The sequence below is a fragment of the Orcinus orca genome, chromosome 20, assembly GCF_937001465.1.
Source record: "Orcinus orca chromosome 20, mOrcOrc1.1, whole genome shotgun sequence".
NCBI classification, from domain to species: Eukaryota; Metazoa; Chordata; class Mammalia; order Artiodactyla; family Delphinidae; genus Orcinus; species Orcinus orca.
Window position 1 is genome coordinate 49855806 of NC_064578.1, and position 18288 is coordinate 49874093.

An 18288-nucleotide genomic window follows, 5' to 3' on the forward strand; every position below is an offset into this window, starting at 1 on the left:
ATTTGCTTTCGGAATCCTTCTGGAATATTTCAGAAGGTAAGTACAGCTTGGTTGGGCGTTTTCCAGATGTGGAGACTGAGACCCAGAGAGAGGAAGCGAGGTGCCCTGGTCACACCGGAACCACAGCCTCTGCCCCCCACCCCCACCCCACAGCCGTCTCTTTTTGTCTCTCCGCCTCAAACTTCATCCTTCCTCCTGCGTGGCACATCATCGCCTGCCCAGCTGCATCTCTGACACCTCCAAGATATAAGGATGTTAGCATTAAACATTTACCACAGGGGTTGCAAACACAAATGCATCCAGGGGCCAGGCACAGGACACAAATCAGCAGTGCAGGTCAGGGAGGGACTGAGGCTGCCTTCCCTGGAGGATGGAGTGACTGCTCTGCTCCAGCCCATTATGGCTAGGTGACAATCGCCACTCAGAGAGGCCACATCTGATTTCTCCAAAGGGGCACATGTGTAGGCGAAGTCTCCCAAGGTTTAAATGCTGCTACCAAATTCACATGAAACGCTCTTCAGGCCAAACGAGGTGATATGTGCAGCAGACCTGTCTGCTGGCCAATGGTTTGCAACCTTTGAATTGTTTTCAGTCCCTTGTGCCAGGTTCTGTGCTGAAGAAGAATCTGCAGATTCCAGTAGAATCTCTGCTGCATGAAGGCACAGACATTTGAGTCTGTTTTGCTAATCGCCTTCTCTCCAGCACCTAGAACAGTGCCTTACTCGTAGTAGGTGCTCAATAATTTTTTTTAAAGCTAATGATACGTTGAATTCTAGCATAAACTACAGAAATAACATTAAAAAAAAAAAGTTAAATGGAGGCTCAGAGGCTCAAAGTCCCACGGTTACCTAGCAGCACTGGGATCTAAACTCACCTGACTCCAAAACCTTAACCCTGGGCTCTCCTGACTCTACTTGGGGTTGTGCATTTGCAATGCTGTGTGGGGATGTGCGTCCCGGGATTGTGGTGTTGCGTGTGTGTGGCGGTGGTGGTGTCTGTCAATCCTCCTGATTGGACACTTAGGCCCTGGGAGCTCAACCTGGATCCCTGGCTCCCCTCAGACACTTGCTCTGGGTGCTCACCCAGTCCAGAGAGAACAATCCGCCCCTCCCCCTCCCCCCTCCGGGGCCCATCCTCAGGGGTCCCCCCACCCTCCTCCCCTAGATGCCCAGAGCCCTGGGGGAAAGGGGGAAAGAATTCAGGATGAGGGTGGAGGTGGGGGGAGGAGGGAGAGGGAAGGGTATGGGTTAAGAAGGAGTGTGTGATGTCAAGCAAAAAAGACAACATTAGACACAGATGCTGAGATGGCGTTTATCGCGGCAAAAAAAGGTGAAGTCGCCGAGGGAGAGGGGGTGGGGGAAGGGGTGTGGTGGGGGCCGGGGGGGGGCCATGGAAGCTAATACATGGTGCACTAGGTCACACGACGGACACTGGGGGTGGGGTGGGGAGGTGGGCATGGCCCAGGCATGGCAATGGGGGGAGGGGAGAGGAGAGGGCAGTGGGCCCCAGCCAGGAGCTTCTGGAGGTGGTGGGGGGGAGGTGGGCGGCGTCTCTGGTCGCAGAGGATGGAAGGAATCAGTTAGAGGGGGTTGAATGGAGGCACTGGAGGCATGGCCACATGGCAGATGGTCTGGGGCCAAGAAGTGGAATGTGGGAGAGGGGCAGCAGGCAGAGGGCCAGCCCTGGGCTTCAGGCTTTGAATCTAAGGACTGGGGGTACCCAAGGAGCCTTAGAGGTCCTCCAGTTCCCTCCATTTTCCAAGAGAGAGAACAAGCCCGGGAGAAGCTAGCTTGAGGTCCTAATAAGGATTTAGCAATCAGCTCTCCAAAGACAGTCCTACCCACCACCCCCATTCTTCTCCTACCCTATCTGTCCCAAACAGAGAAAGCGGAAAGAGATTCTAACTCCTCTGACTCCACCATTATCTCACTGAGGCTCCTGAGGGAACTTGGAGGATGAACCCATTTCACAGATGGGAAAAACTGCGTCATCCTTTCAGGCTACACCTTTTCACACCTCTCCCACCTCCCTGCCAGGGGATCTGTGCACCCCATCCCTTTAGGAGTAATACTGATATCTTGAAATCCTCAGCATTGGGGGCAGGTGAGGGGACACATCTTGGGATTCTCCCAAATCAAGCTGGGATGTGGGCCATGCCTCCAGTGGCCTGAGATGCCAACACAAAGAAAAAAAAAAAATGACTCCCCACGTCCCCTGGCTCAAACCAGTACAAAAGTGACTATTTACAATGAAGGGGTGGGGAGTGGGGGGGCACAGAAAGGAGTGGGGCCAGAGTGAGCTCTCCACTCGGAGGAGGCCACACCCCTGACCCTGCCTTGAAAGGGACAAAGCCAAACAGCATAGATATTTATAAAGGGTCTCTATCCCCAGGCCGGGGAGGACCCTCGGGGTGAGGGATGGGGGTGGGGCATGGGATGGGGTGCGGGTGGGGAGGCATGGGCGGTGGGAGGCGATGGAGGAAAGGTAGCTATTGCCCCTCGCCTCCCCCCTCCCCCACGCCGGACACACAGTTTTCCGTGGGATGAACACAGAAAGGGTTAATCAGAAAGAGTTCGATGAGCGAGTCTGACGGTCGAGTGGGGCGGGCTGGAGCAATGAAGCCGCAGGTCCCGGTGGCCGGTGGTGATGGAGTCACTTAGAAGATGAGAGGTTGGTGGTTTTGGGGGTGGGGGAGGAGAGGAGAAGCGGGGAGGGGAGGGGGATTAGGCGGTCCCACCCAATTATCTCTGGGAGACAAGAGCGTCCTGGACTGGCTGAGAAGGGTTTAAAAAGCAGCAGCCTTCACCACCCCCATCGCCATCGACGAGACTTTCCCCATCTCCCTCCCTGCCACCCAGCAATCCCCCACGCAACGGGCGGAGGGCACAGAGACCATACACACACCTGCATAGGAGCCACGGAAAGAAACCTCCTCCACTACGGCGTCCAGGCGGCTGACTGCAGTGGAGAGGGATCGCGATAGCCGGGCTGGGTGTCGCGACTCCACGAGAGTCGTAAAACCAGCGCCCCTGGCCCGCAGTGCCCCAACGTGGGCATCGCGATCCCGTTCTCCCCATCGTGACATCCAGTTCAGGCTTTCGCGACAGCCGGCCTTGGGGTTCCAGACGGCAGGGGGGCAGATGCGTGGCCAACAGCGAAGGCCTGCCTGGCTGTGGTGATAGGTGTGCACCCAATCAGCAGCCTGGAAGCCCCAAATGCCATCCTCATCGCCACTCTTATACTCAATACTTTTTCCACCTCTCAGTCTATCACAACGTCTAATCCTGGTCTTGACAGAGCAATACCCAACGCAGGGGAATCCTCTCACTTTCCAAATAGTAGGCCACCAATCAGAAACAAAATAAAGAGGGTGGGGGATGGAGGAATAGGCAGGAGAAACGGAACAAGGGGATGTTGAGTGATTTGCGGGTTAAGAAGGGGAGAAGGTATACCACTCAGAGAAGAGTGGTACCGTATTCTTCCAAGTATAGGTCCACAACCATCTATTAAGTCGACTCTTAACCAAACTCCATTTGGGATACCCATACTTCCCACCTACAAGTCCAGGGCAGGCATTAGGGCAGATAAAGATGGCACGATCTTTGCCTTCTGATCCCTTAATAATTATTGCAGTGAAGCCTCCTTGCCCATGTAGAGATGGCTGGGACAGGGCGGAAGAAGGTGGCTGGGGCAGGTTGGCTCAGAGCCCCCTGGGACAGGGGATGAAGGAGGTGAATTTGGCACATTGAACCTCTTCTTCTCATAAGTGCTTTGAGGTCCTTCTCTCGAATCCAGTTGGCACTGTCTCTCAGGACAGCAGAGGAGGGGTTGAGCTTGTCTCCCCCTCCCCAATTTCTACAGTTTTGCCTGAAGGAGGCAAGTGGGGTTCTCCCCGGCTGGTGGAAATTGGGGGGAATCCAAAAGATTAGGGGTTAGCTGAAGGAGAGTTTTTTTCTCTTTTTTTTTTTTCTTACAAAGATTCTAAGAAAAACTCGGGGGCGGGAGGGGTGAGGAAGGGGGACGCAATTGAGCTAAGTGTCCACAGACGTTTTCAATGCCTCTTAGGGGCCTCTTCAAAGGAAGATGGTCCCATTTCCTCCCCTCTGTCTGAGGTTCCCTCCCCCCCAGAGCGGCTCAGTTCCAAGGAAGTTTGGCACTTTTCTTTTTTAATTAATGGGGCAATGGAAGAAGGGAGAGGATTGAGAGTTGAGGAAAGGGAAAAGACAGACATAGACGAAGATAGAGACAGGACAGGTAACAACGGAAGCCACAGGGAGAGAAAGTGAAAGTCACAGGGAGCCAGAGAGAGAGGAAAATGCTGGTGGCAGGGTGGGGGTGGGTGGGAGTTGGAGGGCAAATGGGAAAGAACAAGAAGACAATTCAATGCAGCAAACACTTATTAAGCACCTATTGGGTGCTGAAGAGTAGGGTGTAGGGAGGCCACTCAGAGTCTCTGAGATCTGACTGGCTAACAGGGAAGGGGGGGGGAGAAAAAGAGGTGATGGATTTTTCAATGATCCCCATCCCTGACCCCACATCTGCGTCCCCTCTGGACAAACTGCAGCACAAAAGATTGAGGTCAGATTGCAGAAGGGACTTTCAAGGGATGGGGAAGACCACAGAGTGAATTTCATAAGGTAAAATGGGGAAAGGTGTGTGGCTCTCCACTCACCAACATAGTGACTGAACTAGCTCACTGAGCTAGCAAACTACCTTTCAGATAGCCCTGGCTGGCGGGGTAGGGGGTCCCCGAAAAATGTGAATAGGGAGGGGGCTGTCACACAGATACACCAAGGGAACACTTTTCAGGAGGCCCAGCCTCCAGAGACGTGTCTGTGTGAGAAGAGTACTGGACCCCGCTGATTGGGACCCAGAAATAGGTCTACAGAAAGCATCTGACAAGCCGGAGGGCAGCTGAGGATGCAAATGATATGCAAATGAGCACTTTCAAATCCCACCTCCCCACTCCCAGACCTTACTTCACCTCTCCCTGGCTCCTTCCCCTCCTTATGGCGGCTCAGGGAGTTGTAGGTGGGGATAGTCCAGCTAGAGACTGCAATACCCACATGTGGGTGGAGATGTTGTGAAATACTGTAAGGTCTTTTGAGAGGTGGAGGGGAGCAGTGGCCCATAGGGCCACCTCCACCTCCGACCCCAAGAGCCCCCAACTGCAGAAGATATGTACAAAGTTACATCAAGAATTGTTTTGGCACTCAAATCTCCATCTGGGTTCAGTCTGGAGATTAGGGGTGAGGGCAGCAGCGATGGGAGGTGAGGGATGGGGAAATGGGGCCTGCCCCCCACCCTGGAGATGAAGAGGGCAGGGAAAAAGTCACCCTAGTGCCCAAGCTACAGCCTCCCATCAGGTGGAAGGGCTGGGGTGGGAAATTCAGTGCAAGGTACCTTGAAGGCTATTGCTCTCTAGGGATTTTCACATTTTGATTTGGGGGTGGCTCTCTCGCAAGGGGCAGGGGTCTCCCAGGCTTTAGGGGTGGGAATTGTTTCTGGCTTTTCTCCCCTCCTTTGCCGGGAGAGAGACGAGGAGGCTGGATTCCCCCAAAGCCATGGAGAAGAGAAGGGTCTGGAAGACCTAGGAGGGGGACAATTGGGGGAGAGGGTGGGCATGGGGTGCCCCTCCCCCAGAGATGCTGATGATGGAACCAGGGCACTGGGAGGCCCTGCCTTGGGTTGGAGGAAGTGGAGGTGGTCTCCATGGGGGAGGGGGAGATGGATGGGGGTAGAAGTGGGTCTCAGCTATCCTAAGTCCATGGGGTTGTCAGGCCCCGACATCTCAGCCTGCCAACAAGGCCTTAGAGCTGATCACAGCCGCAGTGCCCAGGGAGCCACTCTCAAACCAACTCTCAGGGCTGCCTGGCTTGGCAAACTCCATTAGAACATTCTAGATCCTCAGAGCCTGGTGAGAGCACCGAAACATTCCAATCCATCAGATACCACCAAAGTACTCCAGCTTGCTGGAAACCACAAGTCAACTAATGCATTAGACTACACGAAGCATTCTGGCTCAAGGGACCCTACCATGGCTCACTGAATACACCCGGGCCACCGTGGCCTGACAGAGCCACCATACATTTGGCCCACCAGACTTAATGAAACAAAGCCACGCAGACACAAGCATGCACACAAAAGGCAGGGGTGGGAATGAGGGTCTTTAACAGTTTTCACCAGCTCCATCTCCCACCCCCTCCCTGCCAGGTGAGTTCAGACTTGGTACATTTGCATGGAGATGACCCTGACAATAGTGGGTCTTCTTCCTTAGAGTCCTCCAGATTAGATCCAACTCCCACCCCTTATTCTCCTCCTAGGAAGACCGCCAGGCCAAGACCCACCAAAGAGGGGTGTGGGTAGAGAAGGAGGATCAGTGACTGGCCATGGCCTGATACAGGAAGTGCATGCCTCACCCTGGTGACATCATAGGAAGTAACCTGGAGACACCACAGGAAGTGCACGCCCCCATGATACCATGAAGTAACCTTCCAGGAAGGCTCATTGAGACATCATAGGAAGTACCTGTCTCTCCTATCATCACAGGAAGTGACCCCCAGGGAACTACTTCCTGTGACATCATAGGGAGTGCCAGAAGCACCCCAGAAAGTACTTGACTCAGTGACAGCACGACAGGGACCTTCATGCCCATTACTCAAGGAAAAACCATAGGAGATGCCATAGGAAGTTGTTCCAGCCTTGTGCCAGAGCCTTGCCCACCGGACTGGCCCAATCCCAGAGCCGGCCTCATTCCCAGCAGCACCGCACCCCTCCCCCCATACAACCTGACAACAAAAAAGTGAAAAGTCCCACCTAGGAGGGGCAACTTCAGTGAGGGGAGAGTAGCTGAGAAAATCTGGGAACTCTGAGGTCCCTGCTCCAAATGTCCCACTTCAACTCAGACTCCTCTGCTACCTCTGCTCCCATCAGGTCCCTCAGATCCGGAGCTGAAAGCAGGAGAGGCGGGGTGTTGTTTTGGGGCAGCCCCTCTTTCTAGGTGACCCAGAGGCTCCCTCCCCTCCTCCCATAAGGAAACAAAAACTTATAAAGGGGCGGGGGGGGGGGAAATCCTTATCAAAGGAGGGGAAAAAAAGGAGGGAAAGAAAGAGAAAATAACGCTTTGTTTTCTATTAAAATCAACAAAATGCAATATATACAGATATCACACAGACCTGGGCCCTGGGAGAGGAGGGTCAGGCCCAGTCAAGCATAGGGAGGAAGGAAGAAGGGGTCAGTTCAGGGCTGGGGAGGGAGCTTCTGGGCCCCATCCCCAGCCATCACTCAATCCTGCCTATGACTACCAGAAAGGGAGGGTGCAGTCAGGCCTACCCCAGCCCCATCCCAAGAGGAGCAGGACTCTACCGAGCTGAGGTCAGGAGTTGGGGGGCAGGGGAGGGGGAGGGGGGAGGGGGAGGGGGAGGAAAAGGAGGGACAGGGAGCCGGGTGGGAGCACACACCACAGGCCTCATCCCACTTTCTGGGGGTTTGAGGCCCTCACTCCCTGCTCGTAGGTGACCCGCTGGCTGATGAGGTATTGAGCGGCTTGCGTGGCCGCGGGGCTGCCGGTGATGGTGACCCGCCGGTTCCGCGTGCCTGGCAGGAACTCTCCCTTCTTGGAGATCTGGATGCGGGCGCCTGTCAGCTCCTGGTACTCCACCAACGTCTTGCCCCCCTTGCCCAGGATGGCTCCCACCAGGTTCTCAGGCACCGCAATCTCCACCAGCTCCTTGGCGCTCTCAGCCGCCAACTTCTCCGCCGTCAGGAAGCCCCCAGCCGCCCCCGCTGCGGCTGCAGCGGCCACAAGCGGGCCACCCCCTCCGCCCGCCCCGCCGCCCGCCCCGGCCCCGAGGTAGCCGTTGGCGGCCGCGGCCAAGGCGAAGGACCCCAGGGCTCCAGGTGGCGGGGGTGGGGGTGGAGCAGCTCCGCCCGCTGGCCCGGCCCCTGCTTCCCCGGCGTAGGATGCCAGGAGATTGGCGGCGGCGGCGGCGGCAGGGTTGGCACCGGCGGCCACGGCGGCCAGGACCCCAGAGGCTGCGGCCGAGTTGAGGCCCAGGCCGAGGGAGTTGGTGTTGTAGCCGTAACTGGCCAGCGTGTTAAGCGCCGTGCTGATGGCCAGCAGGTCGGTGCCCGAGAAGGCAGGCAGGGCGGCAGGAAAGGCTCCCACGCCCGCCAACCCCGCCGGGCCCAGCAGGCCAGAGGCGGCAGCGGCCGAGGCGGCGGCAGCGGCGGGCAGCACATCCGCGGGGCTGGCGTATGGCGAGCCGGTGGGGTTGGAGTTGGCCACAGGGCCAGCCACGTTGGCGTAGCTGATATTCAGGCAGCTGCTGCTCTGGGGATCTTCCTGTACCTTCTGCACGATGGCGCTCACGGCCTTGTGCACCTGCTCCGGTTCGCCGCTGACCGTCACCACGCGCTCCTGCAGGTTGATGCCCTCCGGCTTCTGGGACAGCTGCACCCAAGCACCCGACTGTTCCATCACGGCTTTCACTGTCGCGCCCCCCTTGCCGATGATCAGGCCCGCCGTGCTGTTGGGGACGATCAGCTTGGCCTGCGTGGGGAGCCAGAGGGAGGGTCTTTAGGGGGGTAATCGGACACTGAAAGGCAACGTTAGTCTAAGACTGGCCATCTCAAGTCATTTCCCACCCCTGCTCTCAAATGTCCAAAATCAGGCCCAGCACGCCCCCTTGATATGCACCAGTATGATTCTACTGGTTAGAAATATTGAAATATTTCCATATTCATTGGTAAAAAAAAAAGGAGCTAGTACTCCATCTCTCCTTAGTAGTCTCTCAGCCAGCCTGTTCCTGAGACCCCTGGGACCTCCCTTCCATCTGGGACCTCCCTTCCATCCGGCACCTAGAAGCTGAAAGACTAACCCAGCGGGAGCCCTCCAGGACCTCTCTCCAATCTTGCACTGGTGCCCATGTCCTTCTATATCATTAAGTACTCCGATTCCCAGCCCCAGAAAAGGCATCATTAGTCTCACTTTGCAGATGAGCCACTTGAGGCCTAAGAGGTGAAGGGACTTGCCCCAAGGTCACCCAGACAGCAAAGGAACTGAAATCCAGCCTCGTGGATTCCTGCTCCATTGTGCTTTCCACCCTATGACATGGTCACCTCGCTTAAGCTCTTCATTGTTGTTATGAGCTGAATTGCTGTCCCCTCCCACCCCAATTCACATGTTGAAGTCATAACCCCTAATACCTCAGAATATGATTGTATATGGAGATAGGGTCTTTAAAGAGGCATTTAAGGTTAAGTGAGGTCATTAGGGTGGACCCTAATCCAATATGGTTGGTGTCCTTATAAGAAGAGGAGATTAGGACACAGACACACACAGGGGGAGGACCATGTGAAGACGGAGAGGGGGAGCTCCTTGGTGGCCTAGTGGTTAGGATTCCAGGCTTTCACTGCCGTGGCCCAGGTTCAATCGCTGGTCCAGGGAACTGAGATCTTGCAAGCTGTGTGGCGCGGGCCCCCTGCCCCGCAAAAAAAAAGGCAGAGAGACAATGGCTATCTACAAGCCAAGGACAGAGGCCTCAGAAGAAACCAGCACTGCCGATGCCTTGAGTTCAGATTTCTAGCCTCCAGAATTGTGAGACAATGAGTTTCTGTTGTTTAAGCCACCCAGTTTGTGGTACTTTGTTATGACAGCTCTAGCAATCTAATATAGTTGTCTTATCTGCAAAATGATGATAAAAAAAGCTTACATCAGAGAAGATGGAGAAAATTGGTCACTTACATATGAGGGTCCCCCTTCTCAGTTGTAGAGCAGCCCATCCTTTGCAGCTACAAATCGGATCATTTTTTAATAAATTTATTTATTTTTTATTTTTGGCTGCTTTGGGTCCTCGTCGCTGTGCGCGGGCTTTCTTTTAGTTGCGGCGAGCGGGGGCTACTCTTCGTTGCGGTGCGTGGGCTTCTCATTGCCGTGACTTCTCTTGTTGTGGAGCATGGGCTCTAGGTGCGCGGGCTTCAGTAGTTGTGGCACATGGGCGCAGTAGCTGTGGCATGCAGACTGTAGAGCGCAGGCTCAGTAGTTGTGGTTCACGGGCTTAGCTGTTCCGTGGCATGTGGGATCTTCCCGGACCAGGGCTCGAACCCATGTCCCCTGCATTGGCAGGCGGATTCTTAACCACTGCGCCACCAGGGAAGCCCCCGTATCAATCCTGAGTCCAGTGGGGATATTTCAAAACCAAACATCTCCTTTCACAACTCCAAGAGCATTTTTACACACAAATTCCTCCTTCTCAATCCTTCTCACGTCCCCTCAGACCTGTGGATTCTACCCTCTGAAGCTTTCATCACTGCCTCTCCTTTCCACCCCCAAGCCAGACCCTGGGGGTGTTAGGAAAATTGTGGGAGTGGTTTTGGTTGTCTGCAATAACTGGGGACAGATGCGGGCATGCAGTGGGCAGGGTCAGGGATGTTTGCACCCCGTAATGTGAGTCAGTTCCTCACAATGAAGAACAGTCTCAGGTCCTGTACGACTTTTGAATGTCCCCCTGGACATTCATGTTGGTGAGAAGTCTGCTTAGAAATCTCGCAGCCAGAACTGAGCCCCATGATACATGTAAGTACCAAGTAGTTTTTTCTTTTGCAGGTTTTAAGATCTACTGAAATTTCCAGGGATGTAACTATTGGTAAATCAAGGGAAGACTGTACTTTATTTTGTTCTGAATTTTACCAAGAGTCGTTCATTATTTTAGAAAACCATGACATCATGCAAGCTATTATATATAGAATGGATAAACAAAAAGGTCCTCCTGTATAGCACAGGGAACTATATTAAATATCCTGTCATAAATCATAATGGAAAAGAATATAAAAGGGAATGTATATATATGTATAACTGAATCACTTTGCTGTATGGCAGAAATTAACACAACACTGTAAATCAACTATACTTCAATTAAAAAAAAGAAAACCATGACATCGGAGTAATGCCTGTATCATTGAAGCCTCCAATACTACGCTCTGTCTCACTCAGGCCACGTTAGGTGTGAGCAGCTGACTGTTTCATTATTTATTTCTACTGTGGCCCTGGCTGAGTATTTACATATTAAAATTCACCTTATTTTATAACAAATAACCTTCCTTTCATCTCTCCTTTATTTGAAAGTCTTATGGGATATAGAAAATGTACATCCGTACAATGGAGTATTATTTGGCAACCAATTTAAATGAAATGAAGGACTGATGCATGCTACAACATGGATGAGCCTAGAAAATATTATGCTGCATGAACGAAGTAAGGCACAACAGACCACATATTGTATTATTCCATTTCCATGAATGTTCAGAATAGGCAAATCTATAGAGACAAAGTAGATTAGTGGTGGCTTAGGGCTGGGGTGGGGAGAGCTGGGAGGATTGAGGGGTGATAGCTAAGGGGATCAAGGTTTCCTTTTGAGGAAATGAAATGTTCTAAAATTGATTGCGGCGATGGATGCCGGACTCTGAATATAATAAAGCCATTGAACTGCACACTTTAAATGGGTCAAATGTATTTATGCGAATTATATCTCAATAAAATTGTTAAAAATCTTATAGGGTTTCCCTGGTGGCGCAGTGGTTAAGAATCCACCTGCCAATGCAGGGGACAACAGGTTCGAACCCTGGTCCGGGACGATCCCACATGCCACGGAGCAACTAAGCCCGTGCGCCACAACTACTGAGCCTGAGCTCTAGAGCCCGCGAGCCACAACTACTGAGCCTGCGTGCCACAACTACTGAGCCCGTGTGCCACAACTACTGAGCCCGCATGCCACAACTACTGAAGCCCACGCACCTAGAGCCCGTGCTCCCCAATGAGAAGCCCCCGCTCGCTGCAACTAGAGAAAGCCCGCACAGCAACGAAGACCCAACGCAGCCAAAAATAAATAAATAAATGTAAATAAATTTTTAAAAATCTTATAGAGATATATATATATTTTTTTTTTTTTTTGCGGTACGTGGGCTTCTCACTCCTGTGGCCTCTCCCGCTGTGGAGTACAGGCTCCGGACGCGCAGGCTCATCGGCCATGGCTCACGGGCCCAGCCGCTCCGCGGCACGTGGGATCCTCCCAGACCGGGGCACGAACCCGTGTCCCCTGCACCGGCAGGCGGACTCCCAACCACCGTGCCACCAGGGAAGCCCTAAAAATCTTATAGATTTTTAAAAAAATAAATTTATTTTCATTCATTTATTTATTTATTTATTTATGTCTGCGTTGGGTCTTCGTTGCTGCGCGCGGGCTTTCTCTACTCTTCCTTGCGATGCGCGGGCTTCTCAATTCGGTGGCTTCTCTTGTTGTGGAGCACAGGCTCTAGGCGCGTGGGCTTCAGTTGTTGTGGCACGTGGGCTTCAGTAGTTGTGGCTCACGAGCTCTAGAGCGTAGGCTCAGTACTTGTGGCACACGGGCTTAGTTGCTCCGCGGCATGTGGGATCTTCCCGGACCAGGGTTCAAACCCGTGTCCCCTGCATTGGCAGGCGGATTCTTAACTACTGTGCCACGAGGTAAGCCCCAGATATGTTTTTTATTTATACAAATAGACATATTATATATATAATTTCAGAGAGTAAAGTGGGCATAGGAAAATATTTGTAGGAGAAAGGGGACATTGGCTCCCTTCAAACAGGCAAACAGGGCTGAGAACCACTGCTCTGACATGCTCTGTTCCCTGTTGATCTCTCTGACTTCACTCTTCCCTCCCTCTTGCTGACTCCACTGCAGACACACCAGACTCCCTGCTGTTCCTCCAACTTGCCAAGCTCTGTCCAGACTCAGGGACTTTGCACCTGCTGTTCCCTCACCTGGAATGCTTTTCCCCAGAAAAGACGGCTCGCCCCTCTCTTCATTCATTGCACAAATGCACCTCCCCAGAAGGGCCTTCCCTGACCACCTGATTATCAAAGCTTGTCTGTGTTTATTTTACATCTCCAGCATGGATACCTCCAGACTCATAACTGCTAACCTTACATCTCTAGTATGATGTTGAGTGGACACCTCAAACTTAAAATCTCATCTTCCTCCTCAAATGTGTTTCTGCCATGGTGTTCCTCATTTCAGCACATGGAAATGCATCCTTCCACTACTCAGTCCCGACCCTTAGAAGTCCTCTCTTTCCTTTACACTCAGCATCCAATCAGCAATTCTGTTGGCTCTACCTTCAAAACTACATCCTAGGCTATGCTAGATTAAAAGAGATTAAGGAGGTATAACAACCAAATGCAACGCATGAACATTAACTGAATCTTTAATAAAAATACTTTATAGATATAAAAGATATTTTGGGGTAATCTGAATATGGACTTTTTATTAAATAATATTATGAATTCAGTGTTAATTTTTATAGGTGTGATAATAGTAATATAATAACATAGGACACTGTCCTTGTTCTTGGGAGATATACACTGAAGTATTTAGAGGTGAAGAGTCATGAGATCTACAACTTATTTTCAAATAGATCAACAAAAAAACAAACAAAAAACCAATGTGTGTGTGTGTGTGTGTGTGTGTGTGTGTGTGTGTGTGTGTAGAGATAAAACATGTGTTAACAATTGGTGAATCTAAGTGCAGTGTATAGGGAGTTCATTGTAACGTTCTTTAAACATTTTCCAAATAAAAAGTTAAGAGAGGGGGCCTCCCTGGTGGCGCAGTGGTTGAGAGTCCGCCTGCCGATGCAGGGGACACGGGTTAGTGCCCCGGTCCGGGAAGTTCCCACATGCCGTGGAGCAGCTGGGCCCGTGAGCCATGGCCGCTGAGCCTGCGCGCCCGGAGCCTGTGCTCCTCAACGGGAGAGGCCACAACAGTGAGAGGCCCGCGTACCGCCAAAAAAAAAAAAAAAAAAGTTAAGAGAAAAAAAGGCCCCAATACTTCCTTTCCTTTTTCTCTGTCTTTTCTTCATAATACTTTTCACTCTCTGACATCCTATACATTTTATTTATTTACTTATTTTCTGATTCTCCAGGAAGAATTTAAGATCCACAAGGGTAGAGATTTGTGTCTGTATTGTTTACTGCTGGGTTGTCAGTGCCTAGAGGAGTGCCTGGCACATACTCAGCCAAGAGTGGGTGAATGAATGGCTGGATGAAAGAATGGATGATGAAATGCCCAAAGGACCAAGCAGGAATGGGACTGGGTGTAGGCAGCCAGGTGCATCTCACCTGGTGGTGGTGGTGGTCTCTGTGTGTGTGTGATATTCAAATTCAGCCTGATATGAGTTTTACAGATCAACTGGCAATTCTGACTTGTAAAATGGGAAGCGGCCTAGTTTTTAAATGTTGGTAACCACTTCAAAACGTCTGAGAACCACTGTGTAGCAGCCAGACCACCAGTCTGCAGCCCGTTGCACACAAATCCCTGAAAAGCTGCCCTGGACTCTGGAGGCACCTGCTCAGGTTCAGATCCTGGCTCCACCACTGATTCTGGGCAAGGGACCTAATCTTTTGGAAACTCAGTATTCTCTTCCATAAAATGGGGATATTCATACCTCTTCCATAGGATTACTGTGAGGTCTAATAGAGATCATGCATGAAATGATGAGCTTGAAATTCAAGCATGGCCACAATTAGCCAGAACTGAGTATGGCTGCCCTCCAGATGACACATAGTGCCTACCTCTGCCAGGTTGCACCAGACTACCTCCCCTCAGTCATGTTTCTGCTTGGTCCCCATGGGCATGTCATCACCCATTCATTCAAACAAGCAACATTTGCTGAGCACCTACTATGTGCCAAGCGCTGGATGCCAGGAGAGCAGGCAATTAATATGTGCCCACAGTAGGTACACATGAAATGGTTGTTGTCATTGTTATCCCCATGGGCGGACCTGGATTTAAATCCCACATCTGTGGTACAGCCACACTTTGGAAAACAGTCTGGCAGTTCTTCAAAAAGTTAAACGTAGATTTATCATATGACCTATAAATTCCACCCTAGGTATATATCCAAGAGAACTGAAAACATACATCCACACATATGTCCATTAGCAGCATTATTCATAATAGCTAAAAAGTAGAAACACCCCAAATTTCTAGCAATTGATGAATAGACAAAATGTGGTATATCCATACAGTGAAATATTATCTGGCCATGAAAAGGAATGAAGTTTTGTTATATGCTACAGTACGGATGAATCTTCTTTTTAATTTTTTTTTTGGCCACAACATGCGGCTTGTGGGGATCTAAGTTCCCTGACCAGGGACTGAGCCCGTGCCCTCGGCAGTGAAAGTGTGGAGTCCTAACCATTGGACCGCCAGGGAATTCCCAGTATGGATGAATCTTGAAGACATTATGCTAAGGGAAAGAAGCCAGACTCAAGATGCCACAGAAATATCATTCAATCTATATAAACTATTCAGAATAGGGAAATCCACAGACACTAAAAGTAGATTAATGGTGGGAAGGGGCTGGGGCAGAGGCACCTGGGGGAATGGAAAATGACTGTTAATGGCTATGGGGATTTTTTGGGGGTGGTAAAAATGTTTTAGAATTACATAGTGGTGATCAATGCACAACCTTGTGAATATACTGAAACTGCTGAATTACACACTTTAAAATGGTGAACTTTACAGTATGTGAATTATATCTCAATACAGCTGTTATTTTAAAGAAATCATTGGAAAAAAAGAAGTCTGACAAGTCAAGGGGATAGAACAGAAAAAGGTACAAAACCAGGCCTAAGGGTAAAGAGGTATCTAGTATGTGATACAGCACTTCAGAGCAATGGGGGAAGGATGGAACCTTTTCATCCAAGGAACTGTGTTTGCCAAGCAACGGTGAAAGCAAATGCCTTCACCTCTCTGTGCTTCCGTTTCCTCATCTCTGACATTGACATAACCACAGCTACTCTGTACAATTATTGAGAATATTCAGTGACTAAAATGCCTGGCACATGGGAAGCCCTCAGAAAACAGTAGCTGCCTTCCTGATAGGCCCAGATTGCAAGACCACAGCATCTTAGATCTGCATGTGCAGTTCTATGGCATCTTGGATGTTCTAACAGTAGGCTGTTAGAATAATACAGGTCTAGAATCTTGGAATCACAGAGCCATAGAATTGTAGGTGTCTTAGAGCCAGAAAGACCTCAGAGACCATCTGCCTCAGAGGTTTGCAAGTCTGGAGATTTAAAAATAATAATAATAACAACAACAATAACAGCAGCGGCCGCTAATGGTGCTTACCACGTGCCAGGCACTTTTTAAAATACTTCCGTATAGTAACTAACTGAATTTTAGCAACAACCCTACAAGGTAGGTACTGTTATTATCACACTTTATAGATTGGAAAACGGAGGCACAGAGAGGTTAAGTAACTTGCCTAAGGTCACACAGATAGTGACCAGTAGAGCCAGGATCTGATCCCAGGCCAGAGTCCATGTTCAGATCCCCACGCCTTCTCCCCAGAAACTCTGATTCAGCGGCTCCAGGCCACGACTCAGGAATCTGTGTTTTAAGCTACTCAGATGACTCAGATACCAGCCAGGGCTGAGAATCGCCGCTCTAGCCCAGAGGTGGCAAACTGGTGACGCTCAGCCCATAGCCGGCCCACAGACACACAGTGTTTTCAAAACTGAGCCAACCTTGAAAAATCAGTTGATTTAAAATATTTTTGACTTCTCTGGAAAAATGGGGAAGATGTAATACTCTGTCCCCATTCCCAAATGGTGAGAATCAAGTGAAGGTGAATAGCAGCTGCCCCCCTTTAGGGATGGCATGATATCTCTATGTTGAGTCCAAGGTCCTCAATCCCTTATGTTCCCTTTCCGAATCCTGGAGGCATTTCCATTTATAATCCCTGGCTCGGCCCAGCTTCCCCACTGTAAAGAAAGGGAAACTGAGGCATACAGAAGGGAAAAAGACACAGAGCAACACAGCAAGTCCAAGGCAGAAAGGGAATAGACCTGCCTCCTGACTCAAAAATCCCACAATAACGGCGACCATGTTTTGAAAATTTTCTATGCATTAGGCATGCATGATAAGTGCTTTTCAAATGTTAATGAACACTAGCCACCACCCTTAAGTGGGTACCATAATAAATCTCATTTTACATGGAGAAATCAAGTCACCTGCTCAAGGTCACACAGGTAAGAAGCATCAGAGGAAAATTCAACTCAACATCTGATTCCAGAGCCTCAGCCTTCAGCCATTATCTCTCTCATTCTTTGGAGCCCCGGAGTAATAAGGCAGAGGAAGAAGTCCTGGTTCTGTAACCTTTCGACTCCGCTATTTCAGACTTCCCGTGGCTTAGGTGGTGGAGAGGGAGGCTCAGGCACAGATGGTGCTGACCCCATTTTCCCTGCAACATGTACAAACTCTTGATGAACCCTGAGCCCCTAGTGGCCACGACCAAGGCGGAGGGAAGAGGCAATATCCTCGCCTCCCTGTAAACTGTGGGTAAGCTGTGGCCTGCTGGTGGAAAGGGATTTGGGAGAGGCCTGGCAGGGCGCGAGGAGCAGAGATGCTTCAGCACCAAGGACAGCAGCCGCGCTCCAAGCCCCAAGCCCGCAGTCTTTGCGGGGAAGGCTCCGCTCCCAAGCATTCTTCCAGAGCTTTCTGCCCACTGTTTCCCCACGAGCTCAGAGACACTTAGACCCGTGGTCTCCCCCACCTCAGGGCAAAAAGAATTCCCGGGAATTCCAGCTTCCTTTTACCGAGGCCCTCTCTCTTGTCTTTGCTTTTAGGCAGACTTTAAGGAACCCTCACAAGTGGCCTGTCCGCCTGCCCGGGTCATCATGTGCACATGTATACGGGAGCGGAGAAGGGGAGAGAAAACTACTGCAGCCAACCCCGTGCTCTTTTCCTCCTTGGCCCTCTACGCAGTCAGGACCGTGCTGCCAGGGGCTTTGCAGCAAGCCCACCTGCCCGGTGTGCATGGTGGTCTTGGCAACGGGAGAGGCCCAGGAAGCGATCGGTCAGCTCCTTGCCACTCCCCTACACCACGGCTTCCAGGTAACTGAGGCAACAGAGAGGCTCTGCCCTTCTCCTTCCATCCCTCCTTGAGAGGGCTGTGTAGGAGAGGGACCCGCCCCGCCCAATGGAACACCTTCTCTCCAAAATGGTGGCTACTCCTATTCAGTCATTAATGGAGAGAGGGAGTACCGGAGGCTGCTTCTAAAATTTTCTGCCTATGGATGGGGGTGTCGCTGAGGTTACTTCCGGTGAGAACAGGAAGTGGGAAGCAGGTGGTTTTGAGAGACAATGGGAAGATGTGGAAGAGAGAAGAGGATCTGGAGAATCCTAGGAAGGAGGAATAAGTAAGGGGGTCTGGGTCAGATTCTCCCAGACCTTCACTCTCTCTCTG

At 51.1% G+C, this 18288-nt stretch overlaps 1 protein-coding gene across 2 annotated transcripts in view; it reads right to left on the minus strand.

The window, feature by feature from the left end:
- Positions 1-2186: 2186 nt before the first annotated feature.
- NOVA2 (NOVA alternative splicing regulator 2) overlaps positions 2187-18288 on the minus strand; it is a 31335-nt gene continuing 15233 nt past the window's right edge. The window contains exons 4-5 of one of the 2 annotated variants that reach the window (XR_007474287.1): positions 6817-8551; positions 2187-3170 (exon numbers count right to left, since the gene is read on the minus strand). Coding sequence is in view for 1 of the 2 variants with exons in the window: in XM_004271144.4 (XP_004271192.2) it covers positions 7469-8551 (1083 nt within the window). In the remaining variant the exon portion in view is untranslated. Of the gene's footprint in view, positions 8552-18288 lie in introns of both variants that reach the window. The other variant, XM_004271144.4, reaches the window with a different exon arrangement.